At 46.2% G+C, this 22938-nt stretch overlaps 1 protein-coding gene across 2 annotated transcripts in view; it reads right to left on the bottom strand.

Moving 5' to 3' along the window:
* The window catches only part of LOC110498718 (calpain-15), a 109547-nt gene that overhangs the window by 11297 nt on the left and 75312 nt on the right, over window positions 1–22938 (bottom strand). For both annotated transcript variants that reach the window (XM_036955590.2, XM_036955589.2), the window contains exons 4-11: window positions 16868–17051; window positions 15148–15371; window positions 11560–11685; window positions 11155–11307; window positions 6650–6811; window positions 6292–6524; window positions 5739–5902; window positions 5217–5395 (exon numbers count right to left, since the gene is read on the bottom strand). In XM_036955590.2, the coding sequence (XP_036811485.2) occupies window positions 5217–5395; window positions 5739–5902; window positions 6292–6524; window positions 6650–6811; window positions 11155–11307; window positions 11560–11685; window positions 15148–15371; window positions 16868–17051 (1425 nt within the window). The remainder of the gene's footprint in view (window positions 1–5216; window positions 5396–5738; window positions 5903–6291; window positions 6525–6649; window positions 6812–11154; window positions 11308–11559; window positions 11686–15147; window positions 15372–16867; window positions 17052–22938) is intronic.

The raw sequence follows: 22938 nt of genomic DNA, 5'->3' as shown, positions 1-22938 counted from the left end.
ATGATCCTGCAACCCCCGCTGCATCGGCCAACAGGTAGGCCATATGATCCTGCAACCCCCGCTGCATCGGCCAACAGGTAGGCCATATGATCCTGCAACCTCCGCTGCATCGGCCAACAGGTAGGCCATATGATCCTGCAACCCCCGCTGCATCGGCCAACAGGTAGGCCATATGATCCTGCAACCTCCGCTGCATCGGCCCACAGGTAGGCCATATGATCCTGCAACCCCCGCTGCATAGGCCCACAGGTAGGCCATATGATCCTGCAACCCCCGCTGCATCGGCCAACAGGTAGGCCATATGATCCTGCAACCTCCGCTGCATAGGCCCACAGGTAGGCCATATGATCCTGCAACCTCCGCTGCATCGGCCCACAGGTAGGCCATATGATCCTGTTAGCTCCGCTGCATCGGCCCACAGGTAGGCCATATGATCCTGCAACCTCCGCTGCATCGGCCCACAGGTAGGGCATATGATCCTGTTAGCTCCGCTGCATAGGCCCACAGGTAGGCCATATGATCCTGCAACCTCCGCTGCATCGGCCCACAGGTAGGCTATATGATCCTGTTAGCTCCGCTGCATAGGCCCACAGGTAGGCCATATGATCCTGCAATCCCCGCTGCATAGGCCCACAGGTAGGCCATATGATCCTGCAACCCCCGCTGCATCGGCCAACAGGTAGGCCATATGATCCTGCAACCTCCGCTGCATAGGCCCACAGGTAGGCCATATGATCCTGCAACCTCCGCTGCATCGGCCCACAGGTAGGCCATATGATCCTGTTAGCTCCGCTGCATCGGCCCACAGGTAGGCCATATGATCCTGCAACCTCCGCTGCATCGGCCCACAGGTAGGGCATATGATCCTGTTAGCTCCGCTGCATAGGCCCACAGGTAGGCCATATGATCCTGCAACCTCCGCTGCATCGGCCCACAGGTAGGCTATATGATCCTGTTAGCTCCGCTGCATAGGCCCACAGGTAGGCCATATGATCCTGCAATCCCCGCTGCATCGGCCAACAGGTAGGCCATATGATCCTGCAATCCCCGCTGCATCGGCCAACAGGTATGCCATATGATCCTGCAACCTCCGCTGCATAGGCCCACAGGTAGGCCATATGATCCTGTTAGCTCCGCTGCATAGGCACACAGGTAGGCCATGTGATCCTGCAACCTCCGCTGCATCGGCCCACAGGTAGGCCATATGATCCTGTTAGCTCCGCTGCATAGGCCCACAGGTAGGCCATGTGATCCTGCAACCTCCGCTGCATATGCCCACAGGTAGGCCATATGATCCTGCAACCCCCGCTGCATCGGACAACAGGTAGGCCATATGATCCTGTTAGCTCCGCTGCATAGGCCCACAGGTAGGCCATATGATCCTGCAACCCCCGCTGCATCGGCCAACAGGTAAGCCATATGATCCTGTTAGCTCCGCTGCATAGGCCCACAGGTAGGCCATATGATCCTGCAACCTCCGCTGCATCGGCCCACAGGTAGGCTTTATGATCCTGTTAGCTCCGCTGCATAGGCCCACAGGTAGGCCTTATGATCCTGCAACCCCCGCTGCATCGGCCCACAGGTAGGCCATATGATCCTGCAACCCCCGCTGCATCGGCCCACAGGTAGGTTATATGATCCTGTAGGCCCACAGGTAGGCTATATGATCCTGTTAGCTCCGCTGCATAGGCCCAAAGGTAGGCCATATGATCCTGCAACCTCCGCTGCATCGGCCCACAGGTATGCTATATGATCCTGTTAGCTCCGCTGCATAGGCCCACAGATAGGCCATATGATCCTGTTAGCTCCACTGCATCGGCCCACAGGTAGGCCATATGATCCTGTTAGCTCCGCTGCATAGGCCCACAGGTAGGCCATATGATCCTGCAACCCCCGCTGCATCGGCCCACAGGTAGGCCATATGATCCTGCAACCTCCGCTGCATAGGCCCACAGGTAGGCCATATGATCCTGCAACCTCCGCTGCATAGGCCCACAGGTAGGCCATATGATCCTGCAACCTCCGCTGCATCGGCCCACAGGTAGGCTATATGATCCTGTTAGCTCCGCTGCATAGGCCCACAGGTAGGCCATATGATCCTGCAACCCCCACTGCATCGGCCAACAGGTATGCCATATGATCCTGCAACCCCCTCTGCATCGGCCAACAGGTAGGCCATATGATCCTGCAACCCCCGCTGCATCGGCCAACAGGTAGGCCATATGATCCTGCAACCTCCGCTGCATCGGCCAACAGGTAGGCCATATGATCCTGCAACCCCCGCTGCATCGGCCAACAGGTAGGCCATATGATCCTGTTAGCTCCGCTGCATCGGCCCACAGGTAGGCCATATGATCCTGCAACCCCCGCTGCATAGGCCCACAGGTAGGCCATATGATCCTGCAACCCCCGCTGCATCGGCCAACAGGTAGGCCATATGATCCTGCAACCTCCGCTGCATAGGCCCACAGGTAGGCCATATGATCCTGTTAGCTCCGCTGCATAGGCCCACAGGTAGGCCATGTGATCCTGCAACCTCCGCTGCATCGGCCCACAGGTAGGCCATATGATCCTGTTAGCTACGCTGCATAGGCCCACAGGTAGGCCATGTGATCCTGCAACCTCCGCTGCATATGCCCACAGGTAGGCCATATGATCCTGCAACCCCCGCTGCATCGGACAACAGGTAGGCCATATGATCCTGTTAGCTCCGCTGCATAGGCCCACAGGTAGGCCATATGATCCTGCAACCCCCGCTGCATCGGCCAACAGGTAAGCCATATGATCCTGTTAGCTCCGCTGCATAGGCCCACAGGTAGGCCATATGATCCTGCAACCTCCGCTGCATCGGCCCACAGGTAGGCTATATGATCCTGTTAGCTCCGCTGCATAGGCCCACAGGTAGGCCATATGATCCTGCAACCCCCGCTGCATCGGCCCACAGGTAGGCCATATGATCCTGCAACCCCCGCTGCATCGGCCCACAGGTAGGTTATATGATCCTGCTAGCTCCGCTGCATAGGCCAACAGGTAAGCCATATGATCCTGTTAGCTCCGCTGCATAGGCCCACAGGTAGGCCATATGATCCTGCAACCTCCGCTGCATCGGCCCACAGGTAGGCTATATGATCCTGTTAGCTCCGCTGCATAGGCCCACAGGTAGGCCATGTGATCCTGCAACCTCCGCTGCATCGGCCCACAGGTAGGCCATATGATCCTGTTAGCTACGCTGCATAGGCCCACAGGTAGGCCATGTGATCCTGCAACCTCCGCTGCATATGCCCACAGGTAGGCCATATGATCCTGCAACCCCCGCTGCATCGGACAACAGGTAGGCCATATGATCCTGTTAGCTCCGCTGCATAGGCCCACAGGTAGGCCATATGATCCTGCAACCCCCGCTGCATCGGCCAACAGGTAAGCCATATGATCCTGTTAGCTCCGCTGCATAGGCCCACAGGTAGGCCATATGATCCTGCAACCTCCGCTGCATCGGCCCACAGGTAGGCTATATGATCCTGTTAGCTCCGCTGCATAGGCCCACAGGTAGGCCATATGATCCTGCAACCCCCGCTGCATTGGCCCACAGGTAGGCCATATGATCCTGCAACCCCCGCTGCATCGGCCCACAGGTAGGTTATATGATCCTGCTAGCTCCGCTGCATAGGCCAACAGGTAAGCCATATGATCCTGTTAGCTCCGCTGCATAGGCCCACAGGTAGGCCATATGATCCTGCAACCTCCGCTGCATCGGCCCACAGGTAGGCTATATGATCCTGTTAGCTCCGCTGCATAGGCCCACAGGTAGGCCATATGATCCTGCAACCCCCGCTGCATCGGCCCACAGGTAGGCCATATGATCCTGCAACCCCCGCTGCATCGGCCCACAGGTAGGTTATATGATCCTGCTAGCTCCGCTGCATAGGCCAACAGGTAGGCCATATGATCCTGCAACCTCCGCTGCATCGGCCCACAGGTAGGCTATATGATCCTGTTAGCTCCGCTGCATAGGCCCACAGATAGGCCATATGATCCTGTTAGCTCCACTGCATCGGCCCACAGGTAGGCCATATGATCCTGTTAGCTCCGCTGCATAGGCCCACAGGTAGGCCATATGATCCTGCAACCCCCGCTGCATCGGCCCACAGGTAGGCCATATGATCCTGCAACCTCCGCTGCATAGGCCCACAGGTAGGCCATATGATCCTGCAACCTCCGCTGCATAGGCCCACAGGTAGGCCATATGATCCTGCAACCTCCGCTGCATCGGCCCACAGGTAGGCTATATGATCCTGTTAGCTCCGCTGCATAGGCCCACAGGTAGGCCATATGATCCTGCAACCCCCGCTGCATCGGCCAACAGGTATGCCATATGATCCTGCAACCCCCGCTGCATCGGCCAACAGGTAGGCCATATGATCCTGCAACCCCCGCTGCATCGGCCAACAGGTAGGCCATATGATCCTGCAACCTCCGCTGCATCGGCCAACAGGTAGGCCATATGATCCTGCAACTGCCGCTGCATCGGCCAACAGGTAGGCCATATGATCCTGCAACCTCCGCTGCATCGGCCCACAGGTAGGCCATATGATCCTGCAACCCCCGCTGCATAGGCCCACAGGTAGGCCATATGATCCTGCAACCCCCGCTGCATCGGCCAACAGGTAGGCCATATGATCCTGCAACCTCCTACCTTTGGTAGGTCAAAATTGCTTGAACACGATCATTTACTTATGATGCTTGCATTTTGGATTTGTTGTTAAAATGTATTATTATATAATCAAAATGTGTTGTAGACAAAATAATGAAAAGGGCTGTCTGGTAGCCTCAATACATAGACAAAGAGTTGTAGTTGAATAGGTCATTTCCTCTAGCCTATAGTTTTTTAACTTGACTTCAAAAAACTTGTGACTCGACTCAACCTTAGAATGCACGACTTAGACTTGACTCGAGACTCGACCGGTTGCTTGGGACTCGACTTGAGACTTGGACCGTGTGACTTGAGACTTGGACCTTGTGACTTGAACCTTGTGACTTGGACCTTGTGATTTGAGACTTGAACCTTGTGACTTGGACCTTGTGATTTGAGACTTGGACCTTGTGATTTGAGACTTGGACCTTGTGACTTGGTCCCGCCTCTGCCTATTAGGACCTGTGTAAGCTTACATTCTAAAAATGCCTATTTAAACAATGTACTGTTTGGTGTACAGTAGTACCTGTGTAGAGGCGGTACACTGTCGATGGTCTTGAGGCTGCCGCGGGTGGACACTACATTGAAGCTGTCTGTACAGTCACATGACACGTGGAGGTAGTACTTGGGGTGGCGGTTCTCCACCACGACGATCAGTCCCGCCCAGCCGTGGGTCAGGTAGTAGCATGTCATGCCCTCGCGACCCTGCAGAGACATACAGAGACAAGAGAGACAGACACAGGAACACAGAGGCAGACACACACAAAAAAAAACACAAGACAGACAGAAACAAAGATACAGACAGTAACACAAATAGACGGACACAAATACATTGTAAATAGTACATACATAAGATTCCATTGGAGTTACACATATGCCTGTGACACAGTCTCTCTCTATTCAATCCTCCTACTATGTTTAGGTAATGCCCGTTTCTGATTTCTATAACTGGATGTGTTTCATCTCCAGTAGTGAAATGCTCTTTGCCGTCGCTGTGAGAGTGTGTGTCTGTTACAGAGTAAGTGTACGTATGCTACTCCCTCCTAACCTCGTGTCTCTCTCCCTTGTTCTCGGTCAGTAGGATGATGGCGTCGGCCAGCGTGGTAGCGGTAGCCTCCACCTGCTCCACCATCACCTGACGGGAGCTGTAAATGGCCAGAATGTACCCTGGGAAGTCTTGGGTGGGACGCCGTGCACTCGTGGGGCTCGACACTAAAAGAAGACAAGAGAAGATTCCATTTTGTTTCCCTTGTGATTGGCTAGGTTCAATCCACAAGCTAGCAGGTTAACTACAGGTGTAAGCATTAGCACTTATGGAAGGGACAACATAGCTAGTTTATGACATGGTCCTTGGGAGTCTATGATATATTAATCAGTCCATGGGCATGTTCTCCCTATTGAATGCTTTACCGGTTCAGAACGCCTATGTTGCTTTTGAATGTGTGTGTGTCAATGTTTTTGTATGTGAAAATGGAAATGTATACGAGAACACAAATTTGTGTGTGTGTGCGTTAGCTTGTGTGGGCAGTACTTTTCCACCATCCATTCATGCTAATCTGTAGAGGGCTATACTGTATGTATGTGTGTTTGTGTGTGTGTACCTGGTGTGGGCAGCCCCACTCCGCTGATATGCATCTGCCAGTGGTTAAAGGCGCAGCACACCATGGCGTACTCGCCCGGCTCCAGCATCACTTCACAGCCCACAAACTTCTTAACGGCCCGCTTGCTGTGGGCCAGCAGCCGGCCCAGGGTCAACTTGTTGCCACTGCCAAACGATGCTCTGAACACCATGATACACAGGTCCAACAGGTGGCTGTCTGCTGTGTCCGACCGCCTAGAGAATGGAGGGAAGTAGAAATTCAGAAGTTTAAAATATGTATTTTTCATTCCAACAGGTGCCTGTTGAGAAAGAGAAAAAGAGAGAGCGAGAGAGAGTAGAGAAAGAGAGAACGAGAGTACCTGCTGCCCTCCTGGAAGAGGGCGAACTCCAGCGCGGTCCTCTCCAGCACGGTCAGGGCAGTGACCGTAACAGGACCAAAGGCTCTGCTGGGGAAACAGCCCTGCAACCGCACCTCCTGCCAATCCGAATGGATCTTACAGATGTCAACTGAGTCAAAGTACCTGTGGGAAACAAGAAAATACACTGTTAGACAGGATTAGAATCTCTAACTGTGTAACAGAGTCAGTTCAATCCTGACCAGGACGTGATCTTACGACCTTATGCACACACTCGTCGCTCAAAGCCAATTGTGTTGTTGTTAACGGCGCCAGAGGGGATGGCTGACGTTTTGGTGGCTCCTAACCAATTGTGCTGTTGTTAACGGTGCCAGAGGGGATGGCTGCCGTTTTGCTGGCTCCTAACCAATTGTGCTGTTGTTAACGGTGCCAGAGGGGATGGCTGCCATTTTGCTGGCTCCTAACCAATTGTGCTGTTGTTAAGGGCACCAGAGGGGATGGCTGCCATTTTGCTGGCTCCTAACCAATTGTGCTGTTGTTAACGGCGCCAGAGGGAGGGAATTCATCGGCGCCTGGGTAACCCGAGTCTACCATCCGTCTATTGGCAAACGTGCATTCACTGGAGAATAAACTGGGCGATCTTCGTTCGAGACTATCCTACCAACCTGACATTAAAAACTGTAGTATCTTATGTTTCACTGAGTTGTGGCTGAACGACGACACGGATAATATACAGTTGGCTGGGTTTCCGTGCATCGGCAGGACAAAACAGCTACGTCTGGTAAGACGAGGGGTGGTGGTGTGTGTCTATCCCTCTCTCTGGTTTCAAAGCCTCACTTCATCTGGGAAAACAAAAAAGAAAAGCAGACTGATGACTGACTAAGAGGAAAATAGGGAGAGATACCTCCTCCTCTTCTAAATCATTGTTCTCTTGTTCCTAACGGACATCTGAAAAAATCTGATGTATGACCTGTTGGGCACTGAAACGTGCACTCATGTCTTCAGCAAAGAGAGAACTGGGGGACTGTCATCTGCAGCACCTATATAGCCTTTGATTGCCTTCTCCATTAGTTAACAAGAAATATTTATTTTTGTCTGAAACTGTTTTTATTTTGTCTGTGAACTTGGGTCATGTGAGGGGTCGTGGAGATGCTGCACATGCACAAGGACGTTTTAGTTTTGTCTGAGTTCAAGTATCACACATAATCTCAATTTTTCATTGTGTGTGTGTCTTTGTCGTTTTTGTGGTGTGTAAATGATTTTATAACTGCCGGGGCAAAAATGACCCTAAGACAATCTTTGTACCCTGGTGGTGTACAGCTTTCATGAAAACATGAACAAAAGGCGATGTTTCACTTTTTCTAATGTTGGGGTCACTCTAGGAAAATATGTCAAATTTCAAGGTGAAAAAATATAATTTAGGAGGTTTTCTCTGCTGTTAAACATAGTGGTGGGTCATTTTTACCCTTAAGACAACACAAAGGTTAATCCTATCAGTCCCGAGAGCCCAGCAAAAACCGGCTTTTCATTTATCTTCATGTCCAGCCTTACAGTTGAAATCGGAAGTTTACATACACTTATGTTAACTCGTTTTTCAACCACTCCACAAATGTCTTGTTAACAAACTATAGTTTTGTCAAGTTGGTTAGGACATCTACTTTATGCATGACACAAGTACTTTTTCCAACAATTGTTTACAGAGAGTTTACTTCACTTATATTTCACTGTATCACAATTCCAGTGGGTCAGAAGTTTACATACACAAAATTGTGGATTTAAACAGCTTGGGAAATTCCAGAAAATGATGTCATGGCTTTAGAAGCTTCTGATAGGCTAATTGATTTAATTTGAGTCAATTGGAGCTGTACTTGTGGATGTATTTCAAGGCCTAGCTTCAAACTCAGTGCCTCTTTGCTTGACATCATGGGAAAATCAAAAGAAATCAGCCAAGACCTCCGAAAAAATGTTGTAGACCTCCACAAGTCTGGTTCATCCTTGGGAACAATTTCCAAATGCCTTAAGGTACCACAATCATCTGTAAAAACAATAGTTTTTAAACAAACAATAGTACGCAAGTATAAACACCAGGGGACCACGCAGCCGTCATACCGCTCAGGAAGGAGACACATTCGGTCTCCTGGAGATTAACTTAATTTGGTGCAAAAAATGCAAATCTATCCCAGAACAACAACAAAGGACCTTGTGAAGATGCTGGAGGAAACACGTACAAAAGTATCTATATCCACAGTAAAACAAGTCCTATCTCGACATAACCTGAAAGGCCGCTCAGCAAGGAAGAAGCCACTGCTCCAAAACCGCCAATAAAAAGCCAGACTACGGTTTGTAACTGCACATGGGAACAAAGATCGTACATCTTGGAGGATTGTCCTCTGGTCTGATGAAACGATAATATAACTTTTTGACCATAATGACCATCGTTATGTTTGGAGGAAAAGGGGAAAGGCTTGCAAGCCTTGAAGCAAAGGGGTGGCAGCATCATGTTGTGGGGGTGCTTTGCTGCAGGAGGGACTGGTGCACTTCACAAAATAGATGGCATCATGAGGGAGGGAAAATTATGTGGATATATTGAAGCAACAGCACAAGACATCAATCAGCAAGAAGTTAAAGCTTGGTCGCAAATGGGTCTTCCAAATGGACAATGACCCTAAGCATTCTTCCAAAGTTGTGGCAAAATGGCTTAAGGACAATAAAGTCAAGGTATTGGAGTGGCCATCACAAAGCCCTGACTTCAGTCCTATAGAAAATGTGTGGGCAGCACTGAAAAAGTGTGTGCGGGCAAGGAGGCCTACAAACCTGACTCAGTTACACCAGCTCTGTCAGGAGGAATGGGCCGAAATTCACCCAACTTATTGTGGGAAGCTTTTGGAAGGCTACCCATAATGTTTGACCCAAGTTAAACAATTTAAAGGCAATGCTACCAAATACTAATTGAGTGTATGTAAAATTCTGACCAACTGGGAATGTGATGAAAGAAATAAAAGCTGAAATAAATCATTCTCTCTACTATTATTCTGACATTTCACATTCTTAAAATAAAGTGGTAATCCTAACTGACCTAATACAGGGAATTCTTACTTGGATTAAATGTCAGGAATTGTGAAAAACTGAGTTTAAATGTATTTGGCTAAGGTGTATGTGAACTTCTGACTTCAACTGTATATTTAGCCTGACAATTAAATGTTTTATCATTTTCTTTTCATGACCAGGGCCAAGTAAAACACAAAACAATTTGACATGAACCGTTGCATTGATGAGTTTTATTGACAAAGCAAATCCCTGATAAAAATGAATTTATATGAATGTTGTAAGTACAGAAACTGTTTGCTCAGTGGGAAATTAATATCCAACTAGTCAGTGACAACTGTGCAGAGTTGTGTTTGTGACAGAAACTATGTGTGTTTATTACAGTATTATAGAGTCTATGGAGCTAGGAACACAAGCATTTCGCTACACCCACAATAACATCTACTAAATATGTGCATGTTACCAACAACATTTGATTTGATGTCCTTGGATTTCCTATTATCTTCGATGTTGAAGAACCCTTTTCCTTCAAATTACTTTTGTGTAGCTTGTGAGCATCATGTTACATGTGTGTGTTCGTGAGAGTTTCAGCTTTTCATATATGGCTTGTAATAGTTTCTAGCTCAAATTATTCGGACTCTACAGACTTTTTCGTAAAAAGACCCAGCCTGAGGCCCTTTGGGATCCGCCCTCGTCTCACAAACACTTATCTACCTCAGCTCCCGTTAATCACACAGACAAATGGTTGGCACCGACGTATGCAGAAGACAAAGACGAATCCAATGGTACAACGTGTTTAAAAGGGGTTAGAAGTCCAAATTGCGCCAGTGGGACTCATTGAGTTAAATGCTGCGAGGACTTCACCTTGCTTGTCTACTGTTTATTTGTCTGTCAAGTACTGTTTACCTTGCTGGATGCTGAGCAGAGTTACTGGGTTCTCTCTCTCTTCTTTCAGATACAGTATATAGGCAGACAGACTCTAGATTCCATTGCTCATTTAATTGACGGAGAAGATGAATTAAACAAAGACAGGCAGACAGACAGACTTCACAGAGCATTGGGCCTTGTACCCTACATTGCAACGTTCACTAAATTGACAAAGGAAAAAAAGCTGACAGTCAGGAAGGGAGGTGCATCCTTGTTGCAATGTACTCTCAGAGTCTGATTCACAGCCTAGCATTTACTTATTGGACTACCAGGCACTAAGTTTAACTCATGCTACTCAACAAGCTAGCAGAGGTCAGTGCCTCTCAGTTTAAGTCTTACACACAAATGATTATCTGCTGAGTCAGCTAATTAACTACCAATTAGTCAATTACCTGAAATACCATCTAATTGACTCTTGTTAATGGCACTTGTTGGTTTTAGTGAGAGCACACCCAATGGGTCTCCAACATCGTAGACAGCCATCCTTGACCTAGTCCTAGGTCCTTGGGTGATTGGCACATTAAGACGGGACCTACTTGATGAAGTCTCCATACTCCATCCAGAAGACGCCCTCGCTGCTGCCGTGGGCCATGAGCTCGTGGCGGAGGAGCTGCGGCCAATCAGGCCACTCGTCTGACCAGCTGCCGTTCCACGAGAAGCGACCCCACGGGTTCCTCAACCGCAGAAGTCTGAGAGGGAGAGAGAGAGCATGTCATTAGCTGAAGCAATTAAAATGAATGCAATTGGGAAGGACTCATATCAGGGTTTCATAAGGTTCTTACAACTAACCGTGGTAAAGACGTAAAAGGATAACAATGACGGGATTTCAGAAAAAGAAAGATACATGGCCCTTTTCAACAATAACATATTAGCCCAACCCCCTTATCACTTGTGACCAATTAGCCACACCCTGTCCCACTAATAACCCAATCAGCTCTCACCTGTAGCTCTGCACGTCCCGTACGTCCAGGATAGAGTAGGCATGGCGAGGGCGGAGGCCCAACGACTCATACACCACATCATCCACCTTCATGTTCCCTCCTCCGCATGATGCCCCCATCAGAAACCTACCCACCACACACACAACATAGATAGAGACGCATAAGAATAAGTTAGAGTCCATTTCCATCACCTTAAACTTGGGGCCAAAGTGGACCCAGATATAAGCCTACTCTTGGACTAAAAAAGTATTCTCCATTGAACATGCTTGTTAGTCAAGGAGTAAGCTTGATCAGGGCCCATTCAATAAGCCTCTTCATGTCTTTTCAAATTAATGATTTGTTATTGACCGAGACCAGGGATGGGCAATTATTTTATAGGCACGCGGACCAATAACACACCGACCGGCATGGGGCCCATTTGTATTTTAATTCATATTTATTAGGGATCCATTAGTTGTTGCCAAGGCAGCAGTTACTCTTCCTGGGTCCAAACACATTAAGGCAATTACATTACATATCAAACAAACTATAAAAAACAGTACATCATATATAGTGGGGCAAAAAAGTATTTAGTCAGCCACCAGTTGTGCAAGTTCTCCCACTTAAAAAGATGAGAGAGGCCTGTAATTTTCATCATAGGTACACTTCAACTATGACAGACAAAAAAATCCAGAAATTCACATTGTAGGATTTTTTATGAATTTATTTGCAAATTATGGTGGAAAATAAGTATTTGGTCAATAACAAAAGTTTATCTCAATACTTTGTTATATACCCTTTGTTGGCAATGACATAGGTCAAACGTTTTCTGTAAGTCTTCACAAGGTTTTCACACACTGTTGCTGGTATTTTGGCCCATTTCTCCATGCAGATCTCCTCTAGAGCGGGGATGTTTTGGGGCTGTTGCTGGGCAACACGGACTTTCAAGTCCCTCCAAAGATTTTCTATGGGGTTGAGATATGGAGACTGGCTAGGCTACTCCAGGACCTTGAAATGCTTCTTACGAAGCCACTCCTTCGTTGCCCGGGCGGTGTGTTTGGCCTTATTGTCATGCTGAAAGACCCAGCCACATTTCATCTTCAATGTACTTGCTGGTGGAAGGAGGTTTTCACTCAAAATCCCACGATACATGGCGCCATTCATTCTTTCCTTTACACAGATCAGTTGTCCTGGTCCATTTGCAGAAAAACAGCCCCAAAGCATGATGTTTCCACCCCCATGCTTCACAGTAGGTATGGTGTTCTTTGGATGCAACTCAGCATTCTTTGTCCTCCAAACACGACGAGTTGAGTTTTTACCAAAAAGTTATATTTTGGTTTCATCTGACCATATGACATTCTCCCAATCTTCTTCTGGATCATCCAAATGCTCTCTAGCAAAATTCAGACGGGCCTGGACATGTACTGGCTTAAGCAGGGAGACACGTCTGGCACTGCAGGATTTGAGTCCCTGGCGGCGTAGTGTGTTACTGATGGTAGGCTTTGTTACTTTGGTCCCAGTTCTCTGCAGGTCATTCACTAGGTCCCCCTGTGTGGTTCTGGGATTTTTGCTCACCGTTCTTGTGATCATTTTGACCCCACGGGGTGAGATCTTGCGTGGAGCCCCAGATTGAGGGAGATTATCAGTGGTCTTGTATGTCTTCCATTTCCTAATAATTGCTCCCACAGTTGATTTCTTCAAACCAAGCTGCTTACCTATTGCAGATTCAGTCTTCCCAGCCTGGTGCAGGTCTACAATTTTGTTTCTGGTGTCAGCTTTGACAGCTCTTTGGTCTTGGCCATAGTGGAGTTTGGAGTGTGACAGTTTGAGGCTGTGGACAGGTGTCTTTTATACTGATAACAAGTTCAAACAGGTGCCATTAATACAGGTAACGAGTGGAGTACAGAGGAGCCTCTTAAAGAAGAAGTTACAGGTCTGTGAGAGCCAGAAATCTTGCTTGTTTGTAGGTGACCAAATACTTATTTTCCACCATAATTTGCAAATAAATTCAGTAAAAATCCTACAATGTGATTTTCTGCATTTTTTTCTCTCATTTTAGTCTGTCATAGTTGAAGTGTACTTATGATGACAATTACAGGCCTCTCATCTTTTTAAGTGGGAGAACTTGCACAATTGGTGGCTGACTAAGTACTTTTTTGCCCCACTGTAACATTATTACACCACTACATATCTACAATACAAAATGTATAATACCACCATACAACAATTTTACAAAGTACGTGTGTGTAGAATGCATGTTCTAGCAGTTGTGTGCGTATTAGTGTCTGTACCTTTGTGTGTGTCTCTTCAGGTGTATTTTATCCCGTTTTTTTTATCTGATTTTACTGCTTGCATCAGTTACCTGATGTGGAATAGAGTGCCATGTAGTCATGGCTCTATATAGTACTGTGCGCCTCCCATAGTCTGACAAAGAGACCTCTGTTGGCATTTTCTGTGGTGCATGGGTGTCCGAGCCGTGTGCTAGTAGTTTAAACAGACAGCTCGGTGCATTCATCATGTCAATACTTCTTTAAAAAACAAGTAGTGATGAAGTCAATCTCTCTTCCACTTTGAGCCATGAGAGATTGACATGCATATCATTAATGTTAGCTCCCCATGTACTTTTAAGGGCCAGCCGTGCTGCCCTGTTCTGAGCCAATGACCACACGACTGAATAGTAGTCCAGGTGTGACGAAACTAGAGCCTGTAGGACCTGCCTTGTTGATAGTGCTGTTAAGAAGGAAGAGCAGTGCTTTATTATGGACTAACTTCTCCCCATCCTAGATACTGTTGCATCAATATGTTTTGACACCAAGCAGTTTAGTCACCTCAACTTGCTCAATGTCCACATTATTCATTACAATATTTAGTTGAGGTTTAGTGAATGATTTGTCCCAAATACAATGCTTTTAGTTTTGGAAATATTTAGGACTAACTTATTCTTTCCCACCCATTGCAGTCATTTCAGTCGCTGTAGAAGCTGACGTGTAGTGTTGAGTCATCTGCACACATAGAAACACTGGCTTTACTCAAAGCCAGTGGCATGTCGTTAGTAAAGATTGAAAAAGGTAAGGGGCCTAGACAGCTGCCCTGGGGAATTCCTGATTCTACCTGGATTATGTTGGAGAGGCTTCCATTAAAAAACACTCCATGTGTTCTGTTAGACAGGTAACTCTTTATTCACAAAATAGCAGAGGATGTAAAGCCATAATACATACGTTTTTCCAGCAGCAGACTATGATCTAAGTCTACGATCTAAGTTCCAGCAGACTAAATCTAACAAAACTGCCCTGACAATCTTTTTATCATCAATTTCTCTCAGTACAATGCTTATCTTTCATAATTTGGTCAGATACACTTGGATGTGTAGTGTCATTGATAATCAAACATTTGCCTCCATCCTATTGCAAAATGTGCAGGAAATTTGCTTTAAAACGGCATAATTTTTCTCTGCATGAGGGAGTATGGATATGGGTACACAGACACACGAGCCACTGCAGCCCCCCATGATGAGTTCCAAGTAATTACTTATTTCCTTGTCCCATTTGGGCACATCATGATACATCTCAGAGACTTTCTCCAAAGACAAATCTCCTCTATTCCACTCACCCGGCCTCCTTGGAACTGAGCATCTTGGCCCAGATGAGGTCCGTGTCGATGGGCTCCTCGCGGGGGTTGGTGGAGCTGACCTGCAGCATGAGGGAGTCGCACGGTGCCCCTGTCAGCGTGGCCAGGCCCTCTATGGCGCGCCCTGCCTGCAGGGCAAAGTAGGAGCCGTGGAGCTTGGCAAGGGCCTTCTCTATCAGGGCCACCCAGAGTTGCTTACGCTGGGCCTAGGAAGAGAGAAAGGAGGGAGGGAAGGGGGATGGAGAAAGGAAGAAGGAAAGATAAAGAGAAGAAAATAGGGATAGTAAAAGGCAGAGGGGGATATAGGTGGCAAAGAAGGAAAGATGGAGAAAAGAAGGTGATAGAGGGAGGGTGGAGAAAGGGAGGGAGAAAGGTAGTGAAGGGGATAGAGGGAAGTGCATGATGGAGAAAGGGAGGGACAGAACAGTAGGAAAGGGGATAGACGGAAGGAGAGAGAAGATAGAGGGAGAGAGAATTAAGTGCCCCTACATTTACATTTTTTGTCATTTAGCAGACGCTCCTATCCAGAGTGCATTCATTTTAAGATTGATAGGTGGTTGTCCCACCTAGCTCAGTCATACAAACGTTTGGGGTCACCAAGAAATGTCCTTGTTTTTGAAAGAAAAGCACAATTTTTGTCCATTAAAATAACATAAAATGGATCAGAAATACAGTGTTGACATTGTTAATGATGTAAATGATATATATATATTGTAAACGGATGATTTATAATGGAATATCTACATAGGCGTACAGAGGCCCATTATCAGCAACCATCACTCCTGTGTTCCAATGGCACGTTGTGTTAGATAATCCAAGTTTATCATTTTAAAAGGCTAATTGATCATTACAAAACCATTTTGCAATTATGTTAGCACAGCTGAAGACTGTTGTTCTGATTAAAGAAGCAATAAAACTGATTAAAGAAGCAATAAAACGCCAATGTAGATATTCCATTGCCGTTTCCAGCTACAATAGTCATTTACAACATTAACAATGTCGACACTGTATTTCTTATCAACTTGATGTTATTTTAATGGATGAAAAATGTGCTTTTCTTTCAAAAACAAGGACCTTTCTTAGTGACCCCAAACTTTTGAACGGTAGCGTAGCTACTTTATTGTAGAAATAATGATGTACTATCAGCAAAGTCAGAGCAAGTAAGGGGTAAAAAAGTAAACTGCGAGTGTTAGTTTACGAGGGGGGTGACGTGGGATTATTTAAGATACTCTATGAAGAGGTAGGGTTTCCCCTCTTTATTTCCTCTATGACATTTCTGAGAACCTCTGTCTCCACCACAGCTGATATTTAAAAACCTTGGAATGAACTGAATGAGTGTGTGCGTGTGTGTTTACTCACCAGTTGGAATATCAGGTTGCTATATTCACTGCATAACAGTGTGCGTGTGTATGACTAATGACAGTGTTTGAAAATCTGTGTGTGTGTATGTTTTCACTCAACCGTAAAAGTATTAGGTTGCTATAGTCACTGCATGACAATTCACTGCATGATCATTTGTTTGTGTGTGTGTATGCGAGTTTGAGAGAGACAGAGAGTGAGTGACTAGACTAGATATAGCTTTGTGTCTGTATACATTGTGTCTGCGTGCATACTATATCCATACACGTGTGTGTGTGTGTGTGTGTGTGTGTGTGTGTGTGTGTGTGTGTGTGTGTGTGTGGTGTATACCCCCCCACCTCACCTGGGAGAAGAGCAGGTATCCATACTCGTCGCAGGGAAGCATGTCATCCACTAGGACGGTTATCCAGGTACCATCCTTACACAGCCTGACCTGGTAAGCCCCCTCCTGGCAGATGCCCCTGGTGATCATCACCCTCTCCACCAGCTCTGGACGCTCTGCCAGCACCGCCAACGCACTAAGGAACCTACAGGGCGGGCAATAAGATAGACAGTCAATTAACTAGGTGATGGGGGAAAAATATCTATACAGTATTGCAATATAATTTTTTCCGCTATTATAAATCAATTCTATGACTCCATTTAATGTTAAAAAGCACTAGTCGGCTGTACCTGCACCAAAACTCCAATATTTCTCCTTCTATAGCTTGTTCTCCATCTTCTTCTCAAATGGTGAACATGTTTTCAGCACTTTTCTTTTCATGACTGATCAAAACTTGTTTTCTCATGGCTCTCTATGGTCCCTCTGAAGCAAATATATAGTGAGCAATATGTTTTGAGCAAAATGTTTGCAATACATACAGTGGGGAGAACAAGTATTTGATACACTGCCGATTTTGCAAGTTTTCCGACTTACAAAGCATGTAGAGGTCTGTAATGCAAAAATCCAGAAAATCACATTGTATGATTTTTAAGTAATTCATTTGCATTTTATTGCATGACATAAGTATTTGATCACCTACCGACCAGTAAGAATTCCGGCTCTCACAGACCTGTTAGTTTTTCTTTAAGAAGCCCTCCTGTTCTCCACTCATTACCTGTATTAACTGCACCTGTTTGAACTCGTTACCTGTATAAAAGATACCTGTCCACACACTCAAACAGACTCCAACCTCTCCACAATGGCCAAGACCAGCGAGCTGTGTAAGGACATCAGGGATAAAATTGTAGACCTGCACAAGGCTGGGATGGGCTACAGGACAATAGGAAAGCAGCTTGGTGAGAAGCCAACAACTGTTGGCGCAATTATTAGACAATGGAAGAAGTTCAAGATGACGGTCAATCACCCTCGGTCTGGGGCTCCATGCAAGATCTCACCTCGTGGGGCATCAATGATCATGAGGAAGGTGAGGGATCAGCCCAGAACTACACGGCAGGACCAGGTCAATGACCTGAAGAGAGCTGGGACCACAGTCTCAAAGAAAACCATTAGTAACACACTACGCCGTCATGGATTAAAATCCTGCAGTGCACGCAAGGTCCCCCTGCTCAAGCCAGCACATTTCCAGGCCCGTCTGAAGTTTGCCAATGACCATCTGGATGATCCAGAGGAGGAATGGGAGAAGGTCATGTGTTCTGATGAGACAAAAATAGAGCTTTTTGGTCTAAACTCCACTCGCCGTGTTTGGAGGGAGAAGAAGGATGAGTACAACCCCAAGAACACCATGCCAATCGTGAAGCATGGAGGTGGAAACATCATTCTTTGGGGATGCTTTTCTGCAAAGGGGACAGGACGACTGCACCGTATTGAGGGGAGGATGGATGGGGCCATGTATCGCGAGATCTTGGCCAACAACCTCCTTCCCTCAGAAAGAGCATTGAAGATGGGTCGTGGCTGGCTCTTCCAGCATGACAACGACCCGAAACACACAGCCAGGGCAACTAAGGAGTGGCTCCGTAAGAAGCATCTCAAGGTCCTGGAGTGGCCAAGCCAGTCTCCAGACCTGAACCCAATAGCTCCCTTTGGAGGGAGCTGAAATTCCGTATTGCCCAGCGACAGCCCCGAAACCTGAAGGATCTGGAGAAGGTCTGTATGGAGGAGTGGGCCAAAATCCCTGCTGCAGTGTGTGCATCCTAGTCAAGAACTACAGGAAACGTATGATCTCTCTTATTGCAAACAAAGGTTTCTGTACCAAATATTAAGTTCTGCTTTTCTGATGTATCAAATACTTATGTCATGCAATAAAATGCTAATTAATTACTTAAAAATCATACAATGTGATTTTCTGGATTTTTGTTTTAGATTCCGTCTCTCACAGTTGAAGTGTTCCTATGATAAAAATTACAGACCTCTACATGCTTTGTAAGTAGAAAAACCTGCAAAATCGGCGGTGTATCAAATACTTGTTCTCCCCACTGTATATGAATCAGAATGTATACAATCACAATACATATCATGTCGTGATAATATCGTATGGTGAGGTCCCTGGCAAATTCCCAGCACACAATCAATCAATCAATCAGTCAGTCATTCAATTATTCAATGAATCAGTTAGAAAGTTCATAAATATCAAGTAATTCTGCGAATTGTATTCATAGAATTGTATTCATAGAATTGTATTCATCGATATGTAATTACTTCGCCACCATGGCCTATTTATTGCCTTAACTCCCTTATTGGACCTTATTTGCATATAGACTTTGTTTTATTTTGTTCTACTGTATTATTGATTGTATATTTGTTTTACTCCATGTGTAACTCTGTGTTGTTGTTTGTGTCGAACTGCTATGCTTTATCTTGGCCAGGTCGCAGTTGCAAATGAGAACTTGTTCTAAACTAGCCTACCTGGTTAAATTAAGGTGAAATAAAAAAATAAAAAATATTTGTAGTGGAGGTAAGCTGTTCACACCTTGTGTACATCACCTTCGTGACAGAACCACTGACCTGTTATGGTCGAGTCATGTGGTACTGATGGTGAACGTAACAGCAACTGTAAGTGGAGGCGACAACATCCAGAAAACTCTACATGTCAGAAGACAACATTCTGAGGAAGCAGACTCTAGAGCAGGCCTGGGCAAAGGCCGGCCCGCCAGCGACCTGATTCAATGCGGCCCGCGGAATCAAGCTCAGATCACATAAAGAGTTTGCGATAGTAAAGTTTTTAAAAACGTATTTGTTATTGAAATTAAATGCCCAATGAATACTCTTTGAATACCTTTGTGTAATGATTTTAACGCCCACCGCTTGTGGGACATTTATTTGAAGGCACGTAAATGACAACTGCACGAGGACAGACAGTGACTGACAGGCTGACACGTCACAGTTACAAATAGTAGCTAGCTAGAAATTGCGCAAAAATGAGTTTTTCAAAGATTTCAAAGAAAAGGAAAGTAGACAATGAATGTAGGGTGTTCCAGCGAGAGTGGACATCCAAATGTTTCTTTATTGAGGTATCAGGGAAAGCTGTGTGTTTAGTGTGCGTAGTGAGCATCGCTGTTTTGAAAGATTACAACTTGTCCCGACACTTCCAGACGAAGCATGCAGAGAAATATAGGAATATGTCTTCTGAGCAGAGGACAAGTGCATCGAAAGAGTTGCTTTCTCAGCTGCAAAAGCAGCAAGGACTTTTAACAAAACTGCATTCAGCAAACAACAGAATTGCTAGAGCTAGCTATGCGCTGTCCCACAAAATTGCTAAGCATAGCAAGCCATTTGCTGAGGGCGAATTCATTAAATAATGTTTAATAGACTCTGCAGCAAGAAAGAGCTGTTTGAAAATGTTTCCCTGTCAAGACGAACAGTGACACTGCGTAGTGAGGACATCACCGAGAATATGGAACAACAGTTGAAAGACAAGGTTAACGGATTTCACCTATTTCTCCTTGGCCCTGGTAGAGAGCAGTGATGCACCTGACACGGTGCAGTTGTTGATATTGTTACGAGGCATAACCCCAGACTTTGAAATTACAGAGGAGCTGGCTTCAGTGCTGTCAATGAAGAGCACAACCACAGGGAAAGATTTATTGGAGGAGGTTAATAAGTGTGTGGCAAAGCTGGGACTGAGTTTTGAAAAGTTATCCAGTGTGACCACTGATGGGTGCCCAAACTTGACAGGAAAAAACGCTGGCCTTTTGAAAAGGATACAAGATCAAGTAGCTAAAAGAGGTGATCTGTAAATATGTTCTGAATATGTTGTGGACACAGTCACTAAAGTGGTAAACTTCATAGCAAAATCTTTAAACCACAGACAGTTTGTCTCACTGTTGGAAGAGACAGAGTCGGGTCATGCAGATCTCCCCTACCTCACACACGTGAGATGGCAGAGTTTGGAGAAGGTGCTTAAAAGGGTGTGGGACTTGAAGTCGGAGATGAAAGGAAAATATGTGGATTTCCCTCAACTGCAAGATAAAGAATGGTTGGCTGATTTTGCCATCACCATGGACATCATGGCCCTCATGAATGAACTGAACTCCAAACTACAAGGGAAGGGCCTTTTTGCACATCAGCCTTGTCAAAGCCTTCAAGGGAAAATTACTCCTCCTGACCCGCCAAGTAGAAGCCAACGATCTCACCTACCTTCCCAAAACTACTAGTCTGTTCCCTATCAGATGACAACAATCTCACCCACCTTCCGACACTACTAGTCTGTTCCCTATCAGATGACAACAATCTCACCCACCTTCCGACACTACTAGTCTGTTCCCTATCAGATGACAACAATCTCACCCACCTTCCTACACTACTAGTCTGTTCCCTATCAGATGACAACAATCTCACCCACCTTCCTACACTACTAGTCTGTTCCCTATCAGATGACAACAATCTCACCCACCTTCTGACACTACTAGTCTGTTCCCTATCAGATGACAACAATCTCACCCACCTTCCGACACTACTAGTCTGTTCCCTATCAGATGACCTTCTGACACTACTAGTCTGTTCCCTATCAGATGACAACAATCTCACCCACCTTCTGACACTACTAGTCTGTTCCCTATCAGATGACAACAATCTCACCCACCTTCCTACACTACTAGTCTGTTCCCTATCAGATGACAACAATCTCACCCACCTTCTGACACTACTAGTCTGTTCCCTATCAGATGACAACAATCTCACCCACCTTCTGACACTACTAGTCTGTTCCCTATAAGATGACAACAATCTCACCCACCTTCTGACACTACTAGTCTGTTCCCTATCAGATGACAACAATCTCACCCACCTTCCGACACTACTAGTCTGTTCCCTATCAGATGACAACAATCTCACCCACCTTCCTACACTACTAGTCTGTTCCCTATCAGATGACAACAATCTCACCCACCTTCCTACACTACTAGTCTGTTCCCTATCAGATGACCTTCTGACACTACTAGTCTGTTCCCTATCAGATGACAACAATCTCACCCACCTTCTGACACTACTAGTCTGTTCCCTATCAGATGACAACAATCTCACCCACCTTCTGACACTACTAGTCTGTTCCCTATAAGATGACAACAATCTCACCCACCTTCCTACACTACTAGTCTGTTCCCTATCAGATGACAACAATCTCACCCACCTTCCTACACTACTAGTCTGTTCCCTATCAGATGACAACAATCTCACCCACCTTCCGACACTACTAGTCTGTTCCCTATCAGATGACAACAATCTCACCCACCTTCCGACACTACTAGTCTGTTCCCTATCAGATGACAACAATCTCACCCACCTTCCGACACTACTAGTCTGTTCCCTATCAGATGACAACAATCTCACCCACCTTCCGACACTACTAGTCTGTTCCCTATCAGATGACAACAATCTCACCCACCTTCCTACACTACTAGTCTGTTCCCTATCAGATGACAACAATCTCACCCACCTTCCGACACTACTAGTCTGTTCCCTATCAGATGACAACAATCTCACCCACCTTCCTACACTACTAGTCTGTTCCCTATCAGATGACAACAATCTCACCCACCTTCCGACACTACTAGTCTGTTCCCTATCAGATGACAACAATCTCACCCACCTTCCTACACTACTAGTCTGTTCCCTATCAGATGACAACAATCTCACCCACCTTCCGACACTACTAGTCTGTTCCCTATCAGATGACAACAATCTCACCCACCTTCCTACACTACTAGTCTGTTCCCTATCAGATGACCTTCTGACACTACTAGTCTGTTCCCTATCAGATAACAACAATCTCACCCACCTTCCTACACTACTAGTCTGTTCCCTATCAGATGACAACAATCTCACCCACCTTCTGACACTACTAGTCTGTTCCCTATCAGATGACAACAATCTCAACCACCTTCTGACACTACTAGTCTGTTCCCTATCAGATGACCTTCTGACACTACTAGTCTGTTCCCTATCAGATAACAACAATCTCACCCACCTTCCTACAC

The sequence above is a fragment of the Oncorhynchus mykiss genome, chromosome 20 (genome assembly GCF_057628025.1).
Source record: "Oncorhynchus mykiss isolate SJ-2025 chromosome 20, ASM5762802v1, whole genome shotgun sequence".
NCBI lineage: Eukaryota > Metazoa > Chordata > Actinopteri > Salmoniformes > Salmonidae > Oncorhynchus > Oncorhynchus mykiss.
Note: the sequence above shows the minus strand (reverse complement) of the source record. Positions and strands in the feature narration are given on the sequence as shown.